Raw genomic sequence first — 18801 nt, 5'->3', positions numbered from 1 at the left:
CAGAGAAGACAATCTATGTTTGCCCAGTCTCTCCTTATAGCTGATACTCGCTGATCCAGGCAATTTATCTGCACCCTCTCCAAAGCCTCCACATCCTCTCTGTGGTGCAGTGATCAGAACTGCACATGATAATCCAGTGTTTCATACAGCTGCAACATGCCTTCCCAACTCAAGGCTTCCACCAAGGTAAGGCACCGATGCCATATACCTTCTTTGCCACCCTATCCACTTGTGTTGACACTGTCATCCTCATCGTTGGTCTGAAAATGGCTCCTGCTGGATTTCTCTCCCAGTTTTGGTCAGAAACCCAACCTATTTCATCTGTTTCCAAACCAAAGCCTTTATGTTGCCTGATCACAAGCCCAGTCTTGGTTTCTGCATCGCTGACTCAGTCTGCTCTTTGCCTGTTAACAACAGGGCTGAGCTCTTGGTCATGTGAGCGCTTCAAACACAACGTGGCCAAGATCCAAAATAAAGCAATGCTGACGCACATGAAGCTACTGGCTCCCTCATTCCAATCGCAAGCACATCACAAGGAAAGTTCAGTTCCCATGATCTTCAAATCTGATCAAAAATACATTGCAAAACTGTAATGCCAATAGATAACTGTAGTGTGGACTGTCAACAGACTTGGCTTTGACACACTGGTGGGAAGAGAGCAGCCAGTTTGTGACTTTGAACCGTGAGCCTCACTTGCTACAGAACTATTGTTTATCAGTTCCAAATATAAAAACACTTCTCTGTGGATTTATTCTGCCACAGTTAATGATGTGTGACAGGAATGCTGAGCTTCAATAACAAGTTGTAATCTGCATCATTTACTCAGGATTTGAAGATTTCCAGAGATGGAGAAATGCATTTGAGCTTAAAAGTTTAATACTGGAGTGCTGAACAGGGTTTGGGTGTCTCCGAGAAACTCTTCCCCCTACTGGAGTGAAATTCAATCAGACCACTTTGGGAAGGGCACATTAAACATGTGTGCTGCACACAGTCATACGTATCCCTGACACGACCTGTGATCATTAGGATTCCATGCTCCTGACAGAAGAGTAGTGGGATTCTAGAGAGTGAACTGGTCTCTTATCTACACTGGCTTAAGGGAGAGATCTAGATTACTGGCACCCCATGTACACATACCCAAAGATCACCACACCCCGAGATACTTGCACCTCGATGTCCTTGAATTCCAAGATCCCTGCACCCTGAGAGATTCCTAAACCCTGGTAGATTCCTTGCACCCTGAGATTCATACACCCTTTGGTTGCCCTGTTGGAGAAAGGATGTCATCAAGCTGGAATGCATGTAGAAAAGATTCACCAGCACTTGCCAGCACTTGAATTATAAGGAGAGGCTGCTTAGTCTGGGATTTTCTTCCCTGGAGCGTAGGAGGCTGAGCGGTGATCTTCTGGAGGTAGAGGTGGTTCTGCTATAAAGGGCGTTTGCACACTGTGAATTGAATACAACACAGTTGGTGAATAGGGCAACACGTGTGCCAAATTGGTTATAATGTAATTTTGATTGGAAACTAGAGAACTACTTTAAAAAAAGTTACTTTGAAAATTGGCAAGTAGGGAAAAAGCTGCTTGTGGAAAAAAAGTGTAGGAAAAACACTAACATTCCTGCAGTAATCGGACACCATTGTCTCTTAAGAACACAGGTTTTTAGTCCGTTTCACCACGGATTATCATTGAAATTGACTAGCAACTGCTTCTATCGATACTTGTGCAATGATTATTAAACAATGTAACATACAGCTTTTAGTATTTTCAGTTTGCAGTATCAAAGATAAACCACAAAAGACCTTTAATTTTGAAAATCCTGTGGGGGAAAAAAGTAACTGTTATTGCGAAACTAAAACTTGAGCTTCAAACCACTTTTTCCTCAATTGTTTTTATAACTCAATTTTCTATGGCACAGGGTTTCTTCGGAACAAAACTTTTGTGTTATGGCATGTTTAATATAAATAATATTCAATGTAGAGAATTATTTGTATGTACAAAATCATGAGAAGCATAGATGTTATTTTTCCCAGGGTAGTGCCCAGAACTAGAAGGCATGGGTTTAAGGTGAGAGAGGAAAGATTTAAAAGAGACCCGAGTAGCAATTTCTTCACCCAGAGGCTGGTGCGTACATGGAACAAGCTGTCGAAGGAAGCTGGAAAGGTGATTCCAATGCCAATCTTTCCAATAAATTAGACTGGTACATGGAGTCATAAGAAACTGCAGATGCTGGCGTCTTGAGCAAAAACAAACTGCTGGAGGAACTCAGCAGGTCTGACTGTATCTGTGGAGGACATGGACAGATGATGTTTTGGGTCAGGACTCTTCTTGAGACTGACTTGAATAGTGGTAGAAAGCTGGAAAGGAGAGGTGGGTTCAGGACAAGTGATAGATGGATACAAAAGTGCGGAGGGAGGTAATTGGCTGATGGATGTAAGTGAAAAGGAGGCAATAGGTAAGGAGAAGCGGTGTGAAATATAAAGCCAGTGGGAGAGATATGGGTGAAAGGATCAGACTATCAACTGACATCTACTACAAATCTACCAACTCCCACAGCTACATTGATTACACCTCCCCCCACCATGCCTCTTGCAAGGACAGCATCCCTTATTTTCAATTTCTCCCATACCTTCCAAGATGAGGTTTTCACTCCAGGGCATCTGAGATTAGATTAGTTTAGTTTATTGTCATGTGTGCAGAGGTACAATGAAAAGCTTTTTTGTTGCTTCCTATCCAGTCAGTGGAAAGGCTATACGTGAAAGATGTTCTTCCTTCAGTAAAACGTGGCTTTCCCCCTGCTGCTGTGGATGGAGCCTTTACCCACGTCTCCTCTGTGTTCCACAGTTCTGCTCTCCCTCCCCCCAAATGGAACTAGGATAGAATTCCTGTGGTCCTCTCCTTTAACCCCATCAGCCTCCGCATCCAACACATCCTTCTCTGAAATTTGCGCCATCTTCAATGTGACCCACTGTCAGGCACATCTTCCGTCCTCACCCCTTTACGTAGACACCGCTCACTCCACAACTTCATTTGCTCATCTTCCTATCCACCCCGCCCCTCCCCAGGTACATTTTCTTGAAACCGCAGATGTAACATCTGTCCCCACACCTTCTCCAGGGACCCCAGCAGTTCTTCCAAGTTCATGTGCACTTCTTCCAACCTGTCTATTGCATCTAGTGCTCCCGAAGTGACCTTTTTAACATCGGCAGGACCGAGATGACCATTTCGCCAAACCATTGCTCTCTGCTCACCAAGGCCTGACAGATCTCCTGGTTGTTAACTCTTCTTCCCATTCCTATACCAACTTTTCAGTCCTTGGCCTCCTCTATTACCAGAGTAAGGCCACAAGCAAACAGGAGGAACAGCACCTCATCTTCCACTTGGGTAGCTTACAACCCAATGATATGAACATTGAATTCTCGTCATCTCCCCCTCTCACCCTTTCTCTTCCCCTGCTCCTACTCCAGTGCACACAGATTTCTCCCTCCATCTACCACCACTTTTGTCTCCTTGCATCTTACCCCTCCTCAGTTTGCTCATCTCCCATCCCCGAGTCCCATATTTTCCTTTTATCCCCTTTCCCTCACTTGACTAATTCCACCCATATCTCTCCCTCCAACATTAGATTTCACATTGCATCTTCTTTCCTTATCTTGCACCTTTTTGTTGGCTTTTTACCATCAGCCTTTGTCACTTACTCCACCCATCTACTAATCACCCCATCACCTGTATCTGCCTATCACCAGACTTTGCCCGTCTTCTCTTTTCGAGCCTCTTCCTCCCTCCTATACATGTCTGAAGATGGGTCCTGACCTGGAACACCATCTGTCCACCATCTCCACAGATGCTGTCTGAGATCTATTTCCAACATCCCGCCTTTTTATTTCAGATATCCAGCATTTGTGTTTTTTTGATTTACATTACAGCTGCAGGCTGCCAATAATAACTGTAGATTTATTATTAATGCTGTGACTTTATATTACACCTATGGGTATAGAACATGAGATTTTGGATACTGCGTTTAGTAAGTGTCATGAACATTTCTCCTCATTTCTAAAAGGAAAAAAGTATTCATAATTCAGCATTGAACATTACCCTTTCCAGTTTGACCATTTCTTATATCCAGAATGTTATAAATATGTATCCAAAACTTCCATCCAATGAAATGGTGTAGAGTTGTGTCACCCTCATGTGGCGATGTCCAACTGTGTCGCTGAAACAGCCACCCACCACCAGATGGGGCCAGCGCGCCTCGAAAGGCGAGGGCGTTGTTCAGTGTGACAGTCAATGAAATCTGCTTCACTTTACTCTTATTCCAGTCAGCACCCTGACTCTGTAAATGTGAACTGGTGACACATTCAAGCAGCAAGAGCAAAGTACTGCAGATGATGGAAATCAGAAACAAATGGAGGACATGCTGGAAATACTCAGCCGATCAGGCAGCTTCTGTGGAGAAGTTAAATGGGATTACTGTGGATAGGGTGAGCAGCTTTAAATACCTGGGAGTCCACATCACAGAGGATCTGACATGGACAACACACATTGCCGTACTGGAGATTAAGGCAAGGCAGCACCTTTACCACCTCAGACAGTTGAGGAAATTCAGAGTGTCTCTGAGGATCCTTCAGTGCTTCTACTCTGGGTCTGCAGAAAGCATCTTGTCCAGGAACATCACAATCTGGTTTGGGAACAGCTCTGCCCAGGACAGGAAGGCTCTGCGGAGAGTAGTGCGTTCGGCTGAACGCACCATGGGAACTACACTCGCCCCCCTGCAGGACCTATACATCAGGAGGTGCAGATCCAGAGCCAGCAACATTATGGGGGACCCCTACCACCCCAGCAACGGACTGTTCCAGCTGCTACGGTCAGGCAAACGCCTCCGCTGTCACGCTGTGAAAACAGAGAGGATGAGATGGAGTTTCTTCCCACAGGCCATCAGGACTGTTAACTCTCATATCACCAGGGACTAATTTAATTTATTGTATTAGTTTATTTTTGTGTTAAAATTTTTTTTTTTTTTTTTTCTTCTTTCTATTCTGTTTTGCAGTTTAGCACAATCCGCAGGCGTTGCCACTTTCATTTCACTGCACATCTTGTATATGTATGTGACAAATAAACTTGACTTGACTTGACTTACGGGGTGAACTCGGTCCATCACGACGGTGCCCAGCCCCTGCACAAACCAGGGCCACGTGTGGAGGGGTGATGTTGCTGACACCACGGTGTGGTCTCAGTGATGGGCTGCAAGCCTTGCCCCTCACAGCCTCTGAGGTGTGAGGAGCTGGGCCACTCTGTGCCTGCTCTCACAGCCTGACAGCCTTTTTATAATTTTTTAATTGCCTCTGATATTCAGATATTTAAAGACTTAGAAACAATGTAAATAATGAACAAAAATACATAAAAATTGAAATCAGTCTGAAGGGTCTCAACCCGAAATGTCACCCATTCCTTCTATCCAGAGATGTTGCAAGTCCTGTTGAGTTACTTCAGCTTTCTGAAGTAACTTGTTATTGAACCTGAAACTGCACCCATTCCTTCTATTCAGAGATATTGCCTGTCCCACTGAGTTACTCCAGCTTTTTGTGTCTATCTTCAGTGTAAACCAGCGCCTGCAGTTCCCTCCTAAACAATTGCAATAGATTTTTGTTCACCGTCTTGGTTTGAAACCAAGCATTTTAGATTAATGAATTAGGTCTTAATTTTCCGGATTTTCACCTGCAGTAACCACTCACTGGAAAAAGCTTTCATCAGGGAAATGAGAATCGTGTTCACAAGTCATTGTGATTGTGGCTGCACTGTCTGAAGACATGCAGGTCCAATAACAAGATTCAAAAAACAACCAGATAAAAGCTTATCCAGAGCATGGAAGAGCAATGGATTGTATTTATTCTCAAAATGCTGGAGTAACTCAGCGGGTCAGGCAGCATCTCAGGAGAGAAGGAATGGGTGACGTTTCGGGTCGAGACCCTTCTTCAGACTGATGTCAGGGGGGCGGGACAAAGGAAGGATATAGGTGGAGACAGGAAGATAGAGGGAGAACTGGGAAGGGGGAGGGAAAGAGAGGGACAGAGGAACAATCTAAAGTTGGAGAAGTCGATGTTCATACCACTGGGCTGCAAGCTGCCCAGGCGAAATATGAGGTGCTGCTCCTCCAATTTCCGGTGGGCCTCACTATGGCACTGGAGGAGGCCCATGACAGAAAGGTCAGACTGGGAATGGGAGGGGGAGTTAAAGTGCTCGGCCACCGGGAGATCAGAAAGGTTAACGCGGACCGAGCGCAGGTGTTGAGCCAAGCGATCTCCGAGCCTGCGTTTGGTTTTGCCGATGTAAATAAGTTGACATATGGAGCAGCGAATGCAATAGATGAGGTTGGAGGAGGTGCAGGTGAACCTCTGTCTCACCTGGAAAGACTGTTTGGGTCCTTGGATGGAGTTGAGGGGGGAGGTAAAGGGACAGGTGTTGCATTTCCTGCGGTTGCAGGGGAAAGTGCCCGGGGATGGGGTGGTTTGGGTAGGAAGCGACGAGTGGACCAGGGAGTTACGGAGGGAACGGTCTCTGCGGAACGCAGAAAGGGGAGGGGATGGGAAGATATGGCCTGTGGTGGGGTCCCGTTGTAGGTGACGGAAATGTTGGCGGTTGATTTGTTGGATCCGCTGGCTGGTGGGGTGGAAGGTGAGAACGAGGGGGATTCTGTCCTTGTTACGAGTGGGTGGAGGGGGAGCAAGAGCGGAGCTGCGGGACGTAGAAGAGACCCTAGTGAGAGCCTCATCTATAATGGAAGTGGGGAAGCCCCGTTTCCTGAAGAATGAGGACATCTCTGATGCCCTAGTGTGAAACACCTCATCCTGGGCGCAGATGTGGCGTAGACGGACGAATTGGGAATAGGGGATAGACTTTTTGCAGGAGACCGGGTGGGAAGAAGTGTAGTCCAGATAGCTGTGCGAGTCAGTGGGTTTATAGTAGATATCAGTCACTAGTCTGTCTCCTGTGATGGAGATGGTGAGGTCCAGAAACGGGAGGGAGATGCCGGAGATAGTCCAGGTATATTTAAGGGCAGGATGGAAATTGGAAGTGAAGTGTATGAAGTCAGTGAGTTCTGCATGGGTACAATGGATTGTGTTATTCTCTCAGAGAGTGGATGGCCTTTCATGCCATTTAATTCGGGCCTGAGATTTGCAGATGTCAGGCTCGTTGTTGCCAAGTGCTGAACAGTCAGGGGAATTGAGTCCGTCACCACCAGCAGTCAGACAAACCCTCTGCCGAGTCCGTAATTTAGTCACCGTTTATTTTGGAACATTCACTATTCAGAAATTGCAATCCTATCCTATGTTTTGACTTTGAATTCCTTCAAATGAATTTCAGAAAGAGAAATCTTTCCAATGAAGGAATGATTGTTAATAAGGAATTAGCCATACACCATTGAAACAAGCCATTTTCCCCGCCTCCCCCCCCACCCCAAGTCCTTGCTAACTGGTGGTATTAATCCCATCTTCCCGATTTATTTGAAAACAGCCTGGCACTCTAACATTGAAAAGGTAATCAATTACTGTACTGGATAATGAGATATTTGCTTTCATGCGATTTCAATGACCTGCAGTGATTGCTTATTCCCTGTCAATACATCCCTGTTCACTTCCAAGTGTGGGAGTTTCCACAGGCACACTTTAGGCTTCATTTGGTGAGGGTGCTCCACTTAACCTTGCAGTGCTCAATGTCTTGGAGCCCAATAACTGAATCAAGGTGGCAGGGGTGAGGTAGTGCAATAACCATCACCAAAAGGTCAGTGAATGCCCCTCACACCTTTGTTGGGCAGTGCGAGGCAGGCAGATCCCGCCCAAATCCTGAGCCACAGGAGGAACTCAGCGGGTTGGGCAGCATGTGTGGAGAGAAATAGACAGTTGACATTTCGGGCTGAGACCAACAGTTTCCCTCCACAGATGCTGCCTGACCCACTGAGTTCTTCCCTCAGCTCTCCATTTTTTGCTCTAGATTCCAGCATTGCTCCCTGTCCTCTAAAATCCACCCTCACCACACATACTCTGTAAGCATTCACTAATCCTCAAACTAACTCCCGAGGAAAGAGACCAAACAAGGATTGTGATTGTCTCATAAAAAGATTTATTACTTTTTTTGCCTAAATGCACAAGGCAAGGTACAGTACTGTATAAAAAAAGAACTCCTTAATATACACTTTACATGTGATACACCAGTAAGAGCTTCCATTTCACTTAAAGAAACCAAATCCAACGCAGCAACAAAAATAATAGGTTGTAAACGTCTACACTTCAAGTACCGTGAGGCTCCGTCAGTCTGACGCACAGCTACATTCACGGGGTGGGGAGGGGAGTGGGTTCAGGAAACTATACAAGTGAGAGAAAGAATGGCCAGCCTTCCCCTCTGGCTGGGGAGGAGGGGTCAGTGCACCCTTGTGATCTGCGAAGGATGGGGGCAGAGCTACTGTGATGGCCGAGACCCGGAGCTCTGGGAGATGTACACCCCAGAGAGAGAATGTCCCGGCAGCAGAGACTGGTGGAACTACCAATGGACTCTCAACATTATCATGGATCATCCCCACAAGCGGTCGTGTTGTTAAAGTCAGCTAGAGACCAGTCTGGTTACTGACACCAACAAGTCACCCACAGGTCAGGTTTGATAACCTCCTGCGGAATCAGTTCCTAATGCCCACGGGATGGAGAGGAGACAGCCTGGCACAGTTCCACGTTGGACACCAGATGCCAGGGGTGGACTATTTATGGGTGGGATTGCAAGCCTGTGCGGTGTGGTGACTGGGATTTTGTATCTGAGCTTTCAAAGAATGTGGTTGCTATTTCCAAATGCTCAGATGACATAAGGAGCAAGAGTTTGTTTCTGCCCTTCAGTGTTCCCTTTTATATTGAAACCCTCAGTAAACGGCAGAACCGAGGGTTTGCCATGTTCTGCGCTGGAACGGATGGTCCCAGCTGGGCTGGATATTGACCTGTGACTCACAGGGACTGGAGCTTCGGCAGAGCCGATGGAAAGAGGAACTCTCTGACCCTGGACTGCTGACATGGTGCCAAGAAGTGCACCATCCAAACTATCCTGGACTGACCAAGCTGGGTCAGAGTGTGTGTGTCGTACGCCAGAGCAGTGTTCAGGTCATAGTCCCTCTTCAACCCATGTAGCACACATTCCAAATGTGAAGCATGCCATGCAACACGTCTGAGCACCCGGCCGATATGCAAGGGCAGCACCAGTGCCAATTAGTCAGAGGATGGCACAGACTCTGGCAGCGTCCATCAGCTGGGCAGAGGTCCGTGCCAATCCGCAGTGCTGAGACACAACTCCTGGAACCGCCTCTGTTCTTGCTTCAGTTAAATGAGGGCTTTAAGATGGTACGGGTTTAAGGAGACAAATGTACTGATCAGGAGGAACAAACCTAAGGCAGCACTCTGTGTTCCTCCCATTGTTTACTCATTTAAGGGTCGCGGTGGAGGGATGTAACCACACATCTCTGTGTGACCATGGGAGTGAGTGTGAGACTGGGTCAGAAAACAAGACAGGTTTGTGGTGCTCAGAGTTCCAGAAATAGCCCAGGAAGTGAGTTGATACAATAGACTGTTCTCCTTGGAATGATCAGGAATTTAACTCTGGACTGAGGGAGTATGACAGGTGGGGTGTTTTGTACAAGAGGCGTGCACTCCAGAATCACCGGGTTTTTAATCCTACCTCCGCACTGAATCTAGTCATTCCGAAGGAGAACCCAGGGATGCTGTTGGATTCACCAGTACCTAACAGCAATGTTCAAGAAAGGTAAATATCACATAATTAGGATTTTGGAAACAAATTCACCCACAAACAAAAAATTCTAGAAACCAGAATCTTGGACAATTTTCATTTAAAAAAAATTAAACATTTTACAATAGTTTCTCTGTACAATATTTACAGCAAACAGCACCTGGCAACAGTGAACAGGCTCTGCACATGAGGTGGGGACAATACGTATTGGTGGAGGGGGAAGGGCAAGGAGAGGGAGAGAGCGAGAGAGAGCTGGGCTGGTGTTGGGAAATAAAGGCAGCAAAAAAACCCCAAGAATTGCCCAGACGATCACAGTGAGGTGTCGCGGGGCAAAACACCAAAAACCCACCCTGTAAACAGTGAAAACAGGTTGTAAAATGAACTGTGATGCCGTTTGTGAGCCTTTGTTGAACACTTCACTCTTTGACAACCTGATGACACAGACTGAGTTGCAACGTTCCTTGTACGTGCAATGTAACACACCCAGGCCCTGACTCATTCTCATGGCCATGCCTAAACTGGATCTCAAGCTCACATTTCACCACTCTGGGGAAAAGCTTGATGACCAACCTCAAATGCCAACAGCGTTTCAGCAAACTTCACCTCCACTTTCCCCTTCCCCCAAACTTAACGTCCGTTGCAAATCTATGGCCAAAGTTAGTCCCCACCAAGCTGGATACAACCTGGGTGAAGTGTGGACTGTTGCAGGTGGAGGGTGCAGGCTGCCATGCAAATGCAGCACTGACTGGAGGTTGCTGTTTGGAAGGGGGCAGAGTGATTCAATGTCGTGCAGCCACACGAGTAACTCATTGCTGGGGTCACACCCAGGCCCATCCATCAGCCCTACTCTTAGAATTGTGTAGGAGGAAGAATGATTTGTCCCGGTTGCTCTCGTGAAGGGATCAGCATTTTGAGTCAACAAGTTTTAAAGTCACCCACTCTAAAAGCTCAGTTAATTACTCTTGAGAATTTGGAAAGTGTCCCATTTAGATACCAGTGTCCAATATTTCCAAATTGGATAAAAGATGTTTGAAGTGGAGAAAATACTGCAGTAATGGTCAGCTGACCCTGGGCATCCCCAGCATGCTCTGCACAGAACGCAGCTCAGTTCACTTGCTAAAGGTATGACAATTTGTGATGGAATCGTACATCGTACTGAAAACCATTCCCTCGCTCCTGGCCAGCCAGCAGGGCTCAGAATCTCCTCACATTCTCATCAAAACGAGATCTTAACAAGACAACCAGTTCAAAAAGACCAAACATGTCAGGATTTCTAACTGTCCAAGAATGGTATAGAGATTCAGTGACAAGGATGGTTCAGTATCCTGCATATTAGCAGGGTGTTGCCTGATTTGTCTAGTTGACAGGTTTGGTAGAAATAGCAGAGGGAAATGAAGTGGTTTACAGCTATTGATCTTATTCCTAAATGCAGAAGAAAAGTCTTGATGTCATCTTCTGGTCCTGCTCTCAACTTATAAAATATCCTATTTACAATTCTCACGGCCTTGGGATACTGATTCTGCCTCTCTTTAGCCAGTCAGGCATGTCCTTCATATGCAACATGTTTACAAGGGAGTCAATGGCTCCGATGGTTATGATAGATCTGGTGCTGACTAATAGGGAGGCAAGATCTGTGTGCCACTGCACTAACTCAGAAAAAGTTTCCAAAGTAACAAACTATATCTTTAAGTGCCTTCACTTGGAGCCAGAGGTGATCAGAACGACCAGAGTGCTCGGATCATCCATTGTGCTTGGAGCTCGTGTCAGAATGATCCGTGCTCTTCCCAGCTCCGATTGTGTGCATGTGCGTGGAGTGTGTGCACGTACATTGGGCGAGGTTGGAGAACGGTATAATTGGAACCATTTTTTCTTCCTTCATAGCACGGCTACTTGTGTATACAACTGCTCTCCTGCAACCCCGCTCGTCTACAAGTCCTTCACGTGTGAGGTGAGGCAGAGCTATGCGCTCCTCCTATACTCGACTAATAAATATTGAGAGTGGAACTGGCTGGTGTGCTGTGTTTCACTGGTCCTTCTAGGATCTGGATGCAAACTCAGCCCACACTGACGACCGGCAACATCCCCTCTGTGGCGTCAGCGGACTGGCCCAGAGGTTGATGCGTTGCTGGGAAGGGTAAGGGCTGTGGAATGCCGGTGTGAGCTATGGAGAAGATATCGCTGTGGTGGAGAGGGAGCTACTCTGCTCCATTGGCCTTGACATGGTACAGATGAGCCAGAAGTGCTTGGTGCTAACAGCAGGTAACTGAAGGGGCCAGTACTGACATCCTTCAGTCTGAGGAGCCAGCTTTGTCTGCACCACCTATGTATTTAAATCAATTCTGGGCAGACACTAACATTGCCCACTGGGAACAAAAAGGCCTGTCCACCCCTGTCAAACCTACAGTGGACTGGCCCAAACTAACATGATGGGTCTCTCGCCCTCCAAGATGAGCCAGCTGCTTTATACAAGTGGCAATAAAAACTTTTGACATGATGGTGGCTCTTGGACAGGGTTTGCGATGAAAAGAAACTGGGGGTGAGAAGACACGTTAAAAGCACCAACATTGCCCACACACCTTCATCCAGTCACTTATAAACAACGTGCTCACTTGGTTCAGGACGTCAACAATGACAGAGTCACAGGAGTTCACCATGTCTCATCCAGGTGTGGCTGGGCCAGGGGACAGCATGCAAGGGACGTCAGAATTACAGCAGGGACCAGTTTTACAGTGCCCCTCGATCCGTATGATGCAGTGAACTTAACAAATAGCAATGTACAGCCAATATTGGAAACTTCTTTCATTGAGGGGGGAAGGGGGGGCATATTCTACAAGATATTTACACTGCGAGAAAGGCAGGCTGCATTTGCTCATAGCCTCTGAGACACATACATAATAGGCATCAGGTCTCCAACACAAACGTCCGAGTCCGCAGGAGAAACATTACAATAGTCTGCCCGACTTCACAGCAGGAACCAGGAACACCATTGAACTGATGTCTAAAAAAATGCTGAGCGTCCTCATGTGATCCAGTCACATGACTTTGAACAAAGTAATCACTCCCTCTCACACCCTGAAACAGAAAATGTACAGCGTTAGAAACTTAGAAAAAACATAGAAAATAGGTGCAGGGGGTGGCCATTTGGCCCTTCGAACCAGCAAAGCTTTCAGCAATCCCCATGTGTGAAGCTGCAATTTACAGAAATAATGTGCAATGTATCTTACAATAGATGGGTGGCAGAGTGACACAAATAGCAGAGCCGCTGCCTCTCACCAGCAGGTTCGATTCTAACCTCAGGTGCTGTCCATGTGGAACATTTGCATTCTCCCTGTGGCCATGTGGGTTCCCCTGGGAGCTCCAGTTTCCTCCCATACCCAAATATGCATGGGTCGGCCGACTAACTGATCACTTAAGCTTCCCCTAGTGTTGGTAGAGACCGACAGGAATTGATGGGAATGGAATGGTTCGGTGAGCTGGCAAAGACTTGATGGGCTCAATAGCCTCCTGTGGTTAGGAAACTATGCAATGAAGAGTATCTGCATATTATGGCTGTCCACAAGTTGGCAGCTTTCCCTCACCAATTGCATGCATTTTCTCAAGTCCATTATGTTCGTGCTTTGATTTGTTGGAGGGCTTGGTATTTTTCTCGATTATCATACTTGTCTTTGCAATCACAGTGGGCTTTCCTTTTTTGTTCAGAGCAAGTACTTGAGCTGCATTTTTCTTCTGTCAACCCAAACCTGACGATGTTTAGAGTTAAAGGTTCAGGACTCCAGATGGCAGTTTTCAGGGCCTTGCTGTGTTAGTCTTGTCCGTTATTGGTCAGGGGGAGGGTGCTTTCTTTGGCTGTGCTTTCTTCTGATTCTGTGCATTTCCTGGGACTCTGCAGCAGCAGACTCCTCCAAAGGCATCAGGTCATAAGTGATAGAAGCAGAATTAGGCCATTCGGCCCATCAAGTCTACTCTGCCATTCAATCATGGCTGATCTATCTTTCCCTCCTAACCCCATTCTCCTGCTTTCTCCCCATAACCCGACACCCATACTAATTAAGAATCTATCTATCTCTGCCTTAATCTATTGACTTGGTCTTCACAGCCATCTGTGGCAAAGAATTCCACAGATTCACTACCCTTGATTTTTGATTTCATGCATTGTTCGAACCTGCAAGATGGATCAGCCATTGGTCAGTCAGTGGGGAAGTGGGCAACATTCCTTGTACCTCTGGTGAGGTAAAGGTTCTTCAGATTTCATCCCCACATGATGTACTGCTAGCAGTTTGCACCCGAGTCTTTATGCGGTTGTTTATTTGTCATGTGAACTAAATACTTTGTGTAAATCACAAGATCATATTCAGCACTTCTGCTGAGAAGGGAGAAAGGCACTGGAATTGGCATCTCCCTCTTTGCCAGCAGTGCTGGTCCAGAGTCTGCCCTTCCCGACTCTTGCATAGTCATCGCTAAGTAAAATGATTCTTCTCTTCCTCAGGGATGGAAATTAGCTCTTCATCGTGACTGACATAAAACTGTTCTTTTTGTTCTTCCTCTGAATCAAAAGTTGCACCAACCAACGTGCACTGGGTCCATTGCAGATGGTTCAGAGTCATAAGGCTTTATAAATCTCTCTCTGCGGAGAGTGTTCTTGACGGCAAATTCAACGCTGTCTGTGTGCTTCTCATGTGCAGATTCTATCCAGTCGGTGTGGCTGCTGCCCTATCAGTCATCTCTCCCAGCACACCCTGTCTCTAGGTGCTGCAATGCTGCTCCTCTGACGAGCAAGTTCTTATGCACCTACTGGCAGCCTTCCCTCACTGCTTGCATTGTTCATAACAGCTCCAAGGTTGCACGCTGTGAAGGTGATGTTGTATTTTGGGAGTAATCTGGTTTATCCAGACCGATATCCAGCTGGGATGAGCGGGACACTTTATCATGTTTCTTTGAGCAGATGACATCCCAAGGAGGAATCTCAGACCCACCTGCACTGTCCTATTTCACATCCATCCTCACTCCGCAGTGCAAGGTGACCATTGTATGAGGGCCGCATGTGTGCGTTTGTGACTGAAGACTCCCAATGATCAGAGACAGAGCACCCGACCCCATTGCTCCATCTCTGTTGTGGTGGAGTGGATGGCAGTTTGGAAGGAGCTGCATGCGAGTTCTTTCAGCACAGTCACTGCACACCAGTAACCTCGGGATCTGGTGGACGATGAATCCAAATCTAACGTAAGCTATACAAGGGTATGTCCGTAGCAGCCTCCTCTGCTGAAGCTCTGAAGAACTGGGGACTCTTCATCTGCCTCCATCACTGCTGAGTTATTAAAAGTTGTAACACAATCTGTCTGATAACCTTCCCTTTGACTTCACCGTGTACGTAACCCTACCATAGGCATTGATCTCCAGATGACATTGCATTTGGGTTCATTGTTACAACACCACTAAGGCTGCAACCCATAGAAACATTAACCTGTACACCTCTATTAAATGCTCTCTCAACTTTGCTCCAAGGTAAGGTTTCCCCAGTCTATTACAGCTGAAATCCCTTGCCCTTGGACCACTCTTCTGCACCCTCTCTCGGAGCTTGACTTCATTTCTTTAGCGGCCACCAAAATTAGACACACTTCCCCAGTTGTAAATCAGACAGTTTTTGTTTAAATATTGGTCCTATGCAACCTTCCTGGTTGTGTACTCGACACCTTGATATTTGTACCCAAGCCCATTTACTTCACTCTATCAACAGACTGCCACTTTCAGGCTTGTGCACACACACATTTCGCTCTCTCGGCCCCCACACACACTAGAACTGTGCAACTGTGTAAATACTGCCTCGCCCCCTCCTCCTGCCAAAGCAGAAATCCCATCTGTTGTTTGCTGCCCTTCTGAAAAGCTATTTATGTCTTCTTCAGCCCTTCTTTATCCTCACTGTTTACGATACTTTTGGCGTCAGCTGCAAATCATCTATCTATTTATATATATATATCACATTACTAAAACTCTGTTTGTTTGTGCATTATATGGTTTGGGGCTTGACACAGCCAAAATGGTACACGATAGCACCACAATTTTCGGCCTACCTTACTCACCATTCCCCGTGGTCTCAATAAAACCACTTTTGTTACTTTAAAAACATAATTTACCTTATAAACTTTAATAAATGCGCCCTCCCCTCCCCACCGGAGGACCAGCAGGAGGACCTCCGCCCGTCCCGGCGTGCCCCGCGCCTGACCTTCCTCCCGTGGTGCAGCGCGAGACAGAGGCTGCGCCAGAGGATCCACAAGATGGCTGTCCCTGCCGCTCCCCACAGGAAGGCTTCGGCTCCACGCCAGGCCGGCAGGGGAGAGGGGAGTGGGGAGAGGAGAGGGGGGAGAGGGGAGGGGGGAGAGGGAGAAGGGAGGGGGAGAGGGGAGGGGGAGAGGGGAGTGTGGAGAGGGGAGGGGGAGAGGGGAGAGGGGAGAGGGGGAGGGGGGAGAGGGGAGAGGGGAGGGGGAGAGGGGAGAGGGGAGGGGGGAGAGGGGAGGGGGAGGGAGTGAGGGGAGGGGGGAGGGGGAGAGGGGAGGGGGAGGGAGTGAGGGGAGGGGGGAGTGGGGAGGGGGAGAGGGGAGGGGGGAGGGGGAGGGAGTGAGGGGAGGGGGGAGGGGGGAGGGGGAGAGGGGAGGGGGAGAGGGGAGAGGGGAGAGGGGAGGGGGAGAGGGGAGGGGGAGGGAGTGAGGGGAGGGGGGAGAGGGGAGAGGGGAGGGGGGAGGGGGAGAGGGGAGGGGGGAGGGGGAGGGAGTGAGGGGAGGGGGAGGGGGGAGGGGGAGAGGGGAGGGGGGAGGGGGAGAGGGGAGGGGGAGGGAGTGAGGGGAGGGGGGAGGGGGAGAGGGTGATAGATCAAGGGGATGGGGAAGGGCATAGGGGGAGGGGGGGAGTGGGAGGGGGAGGGGGAGGGTGCTGCACCAATGCAGGAGAGGTTTGGACCCAACTTGGTCTAGTGAGACATACGTTTACATGGCCATATCCACAGTATATTAGAATCAGTAGTCCCTGCATGAACCCTGAGTAACTACACTGACTACCATCATCTTGTCAGAGACAGAAGTGTTAACCACAACTGTCGATGGTAATAATGAATGGCAGAGCCGGCTTGAGCAGCCAAGTGATCGACTCAGAGTCATGGAGCTGTACAGAACTGAAACATGCCCTTCGGCTTACCACATCAGTCCACTCCTGTTCCCATTTCCCTATGTTATGTTCAAGCTGTCACTGCTGCCTTTGCTGATATCCTTGCCTCCATTACTTATATTCCACAGGAATTTTGTATTCAACCTTTTGTTTGGGAATATGCCAAACATGTCTTCATCAACCTTCCTGCTACTTCATTGAGAAATTTAAAGACAACTTAACTTCAACAAATCTGCACTGGCTTGTCTCAACTAACTCCACCTCCACATGCCCATAAATCTTTTCCTTGACTGTAATTTTTTTTAATTTTCCCTGCGATCAAGCTTTATCTGATCAGCCCATGTGGCTGTGAGGGTTACACTTGCCAATTACTTCTGGCTTCTCCTTCATAACAAAGGAGTGGTAGTTGTGGCAAGTCCATCCACAACCTCTAGCACCATCCCCAGCAGTCAGGCCTAGGCCCTTCCCCTCTATTTTGTTTTAAGCCAACATTTGTTTTAAGTGCAGCTCTCTGATAGCTCCACAATAGCATCCACCCCCACGCATCATCTCCACCGCCTCCCCCTTCTTTAGACTTTGGTAGCATCCTCTTCCTTGGTAAATGCCTTTAATAGTAATCACGATACTCCAGACAAATCCTTGGCCGCATCTCTTTTCTTACCACCAGCTAGTTACATCCCTAAATAATACTGACCGGTTTCCTCAGAGTGACACAGCATGGAAACAGCCCTTTTGGCCCAAGTTGTCCATTTATCATTTGTTTGCCTTTCCTATCTATGTAACTGTCCAAATGCCTTTTAAATGTTGTTATTGTAACTGCCTCAACTACTTCCTCTGGCAGTCCTTTCATATACCCACCATCTTCTGTGTGAAAAAGCTGCCTCTTGGGTTCTTATTAAATCTTTCCCTCTTACCTGAAACCTACGTCCTCTAGTCCTGTTTCCCCAACGCTATTCCCCTCACGATTCTCCTCCATTTTCATATCCTCTTTGCCTTTCTTATCTTTACTTCCTCCTCTTAGATCCCTGTACTCAGCATGTTTCACTGGTTATTCCTTTAAAATACACCATATGAATGAATGATATGCACCATTTCCTCCTCGTTCACCATATTCTCCATCCCCAGTCAGGCGTGGAATTGTGGCTGAGCTTTGCCTCTTTCCCGTGCATACTACATGCATACAACAACAACATGCATACAAGTCAAAATCGTGGGTGCAATTTCACCAGTTAATCTTTAGCTGATTCCTCTCTATTCAGATAACCTGCTCGCATTCCATTGAAGTTTGCCCCACTTCAAAAGACCAGTTGGCACCCTCATTCCCAGAACCATAAACAGCAATGCTTCTTTACTCTCAAGCACAAACCGCACTGATGAAGGAAAACTGCCTGCACACATTTCAAAAATGTCACCCCATCTTTACCTAAACACTAAAATCTATCACAGCATAATTTCCACAGACAAACAAAGCTCCCCAATCTCAACAATCAAGTTCTTTCACATCTCAGAGTAACCTATCTGAAGTGAAATTACCATCATTATTCCACCTCGTGATCTTTAGAATACCCTCTTTAGTGGTGTATCAGGTCCAATCATGATTCTGAATTTTGTCTTCCACTTCTGAACACCTTAACATTCAAAGTTAGAGAGATACAGCATGGAAACAGGCCCTTTTACCACCGAGTCTGCACCGACTATCAACCAACCGTTTTACACTGATTATTTTTATTCTCTCCACATTCGCATCAAGTTCTCCCAGATTTTACCACTCACCTGCACCAGCGGCCCACTAACCTTCCAACCAATACATATTTGGGATGTGGGAACAGACGGAGTCATAGGGAGAACGTGTACACTCCACACAGAGTGC

At 47.2% G+C, this 18801-nt stretch overlaps 1 protein-coding gene across 6 annotated transcripts in view; it reads right to left on the bottom strand.

Annotated features, from left to right (window-relative positions):
* Positions 1–8107: 8107 nt before the first annotated feature.
* The window catches only part of znf609b (zinc finger protein 609b), a 196536-nt gene continuing 185842 nt past the window's right edge, over positions 8108–18801 (bottom strand). For all 6 annotated transcript variants that reach the window (XM_078430043.1, XM_078430049.1, XM_078430045.1 and 3 more), the window contains one exon: positions 8108–12848. In XM_078430043.1, coding sequence (XP_078286169.1) covers positions 12842–12848 — 7 coding nt within the window. In that variant the 3' untranslated portion in view covers positions 8108–12841. The remainder of the gene's footprint in view (positions 12849–18801) is intronic.

Source organism: Rhinoraja longicauda, chromosome 38 (genome assembly GCF_053455715.1).
Source record: "Rhinoraja longicauda isolate Sanriku21f chromosome 38, sRhiLon1.1, whole genome shotgun sequence".
NCBI lineage: Eukaryota > Metazoa > Chordata > Chondrichthyes > Rajiformes > Arhynchobatidae > Rhinoraja > Rhinoraja longicauda.
Note: the sequence above shows the minus strand (reverse complement) of the source record. Positions and strands in the feature narration are given on the sequence as shown.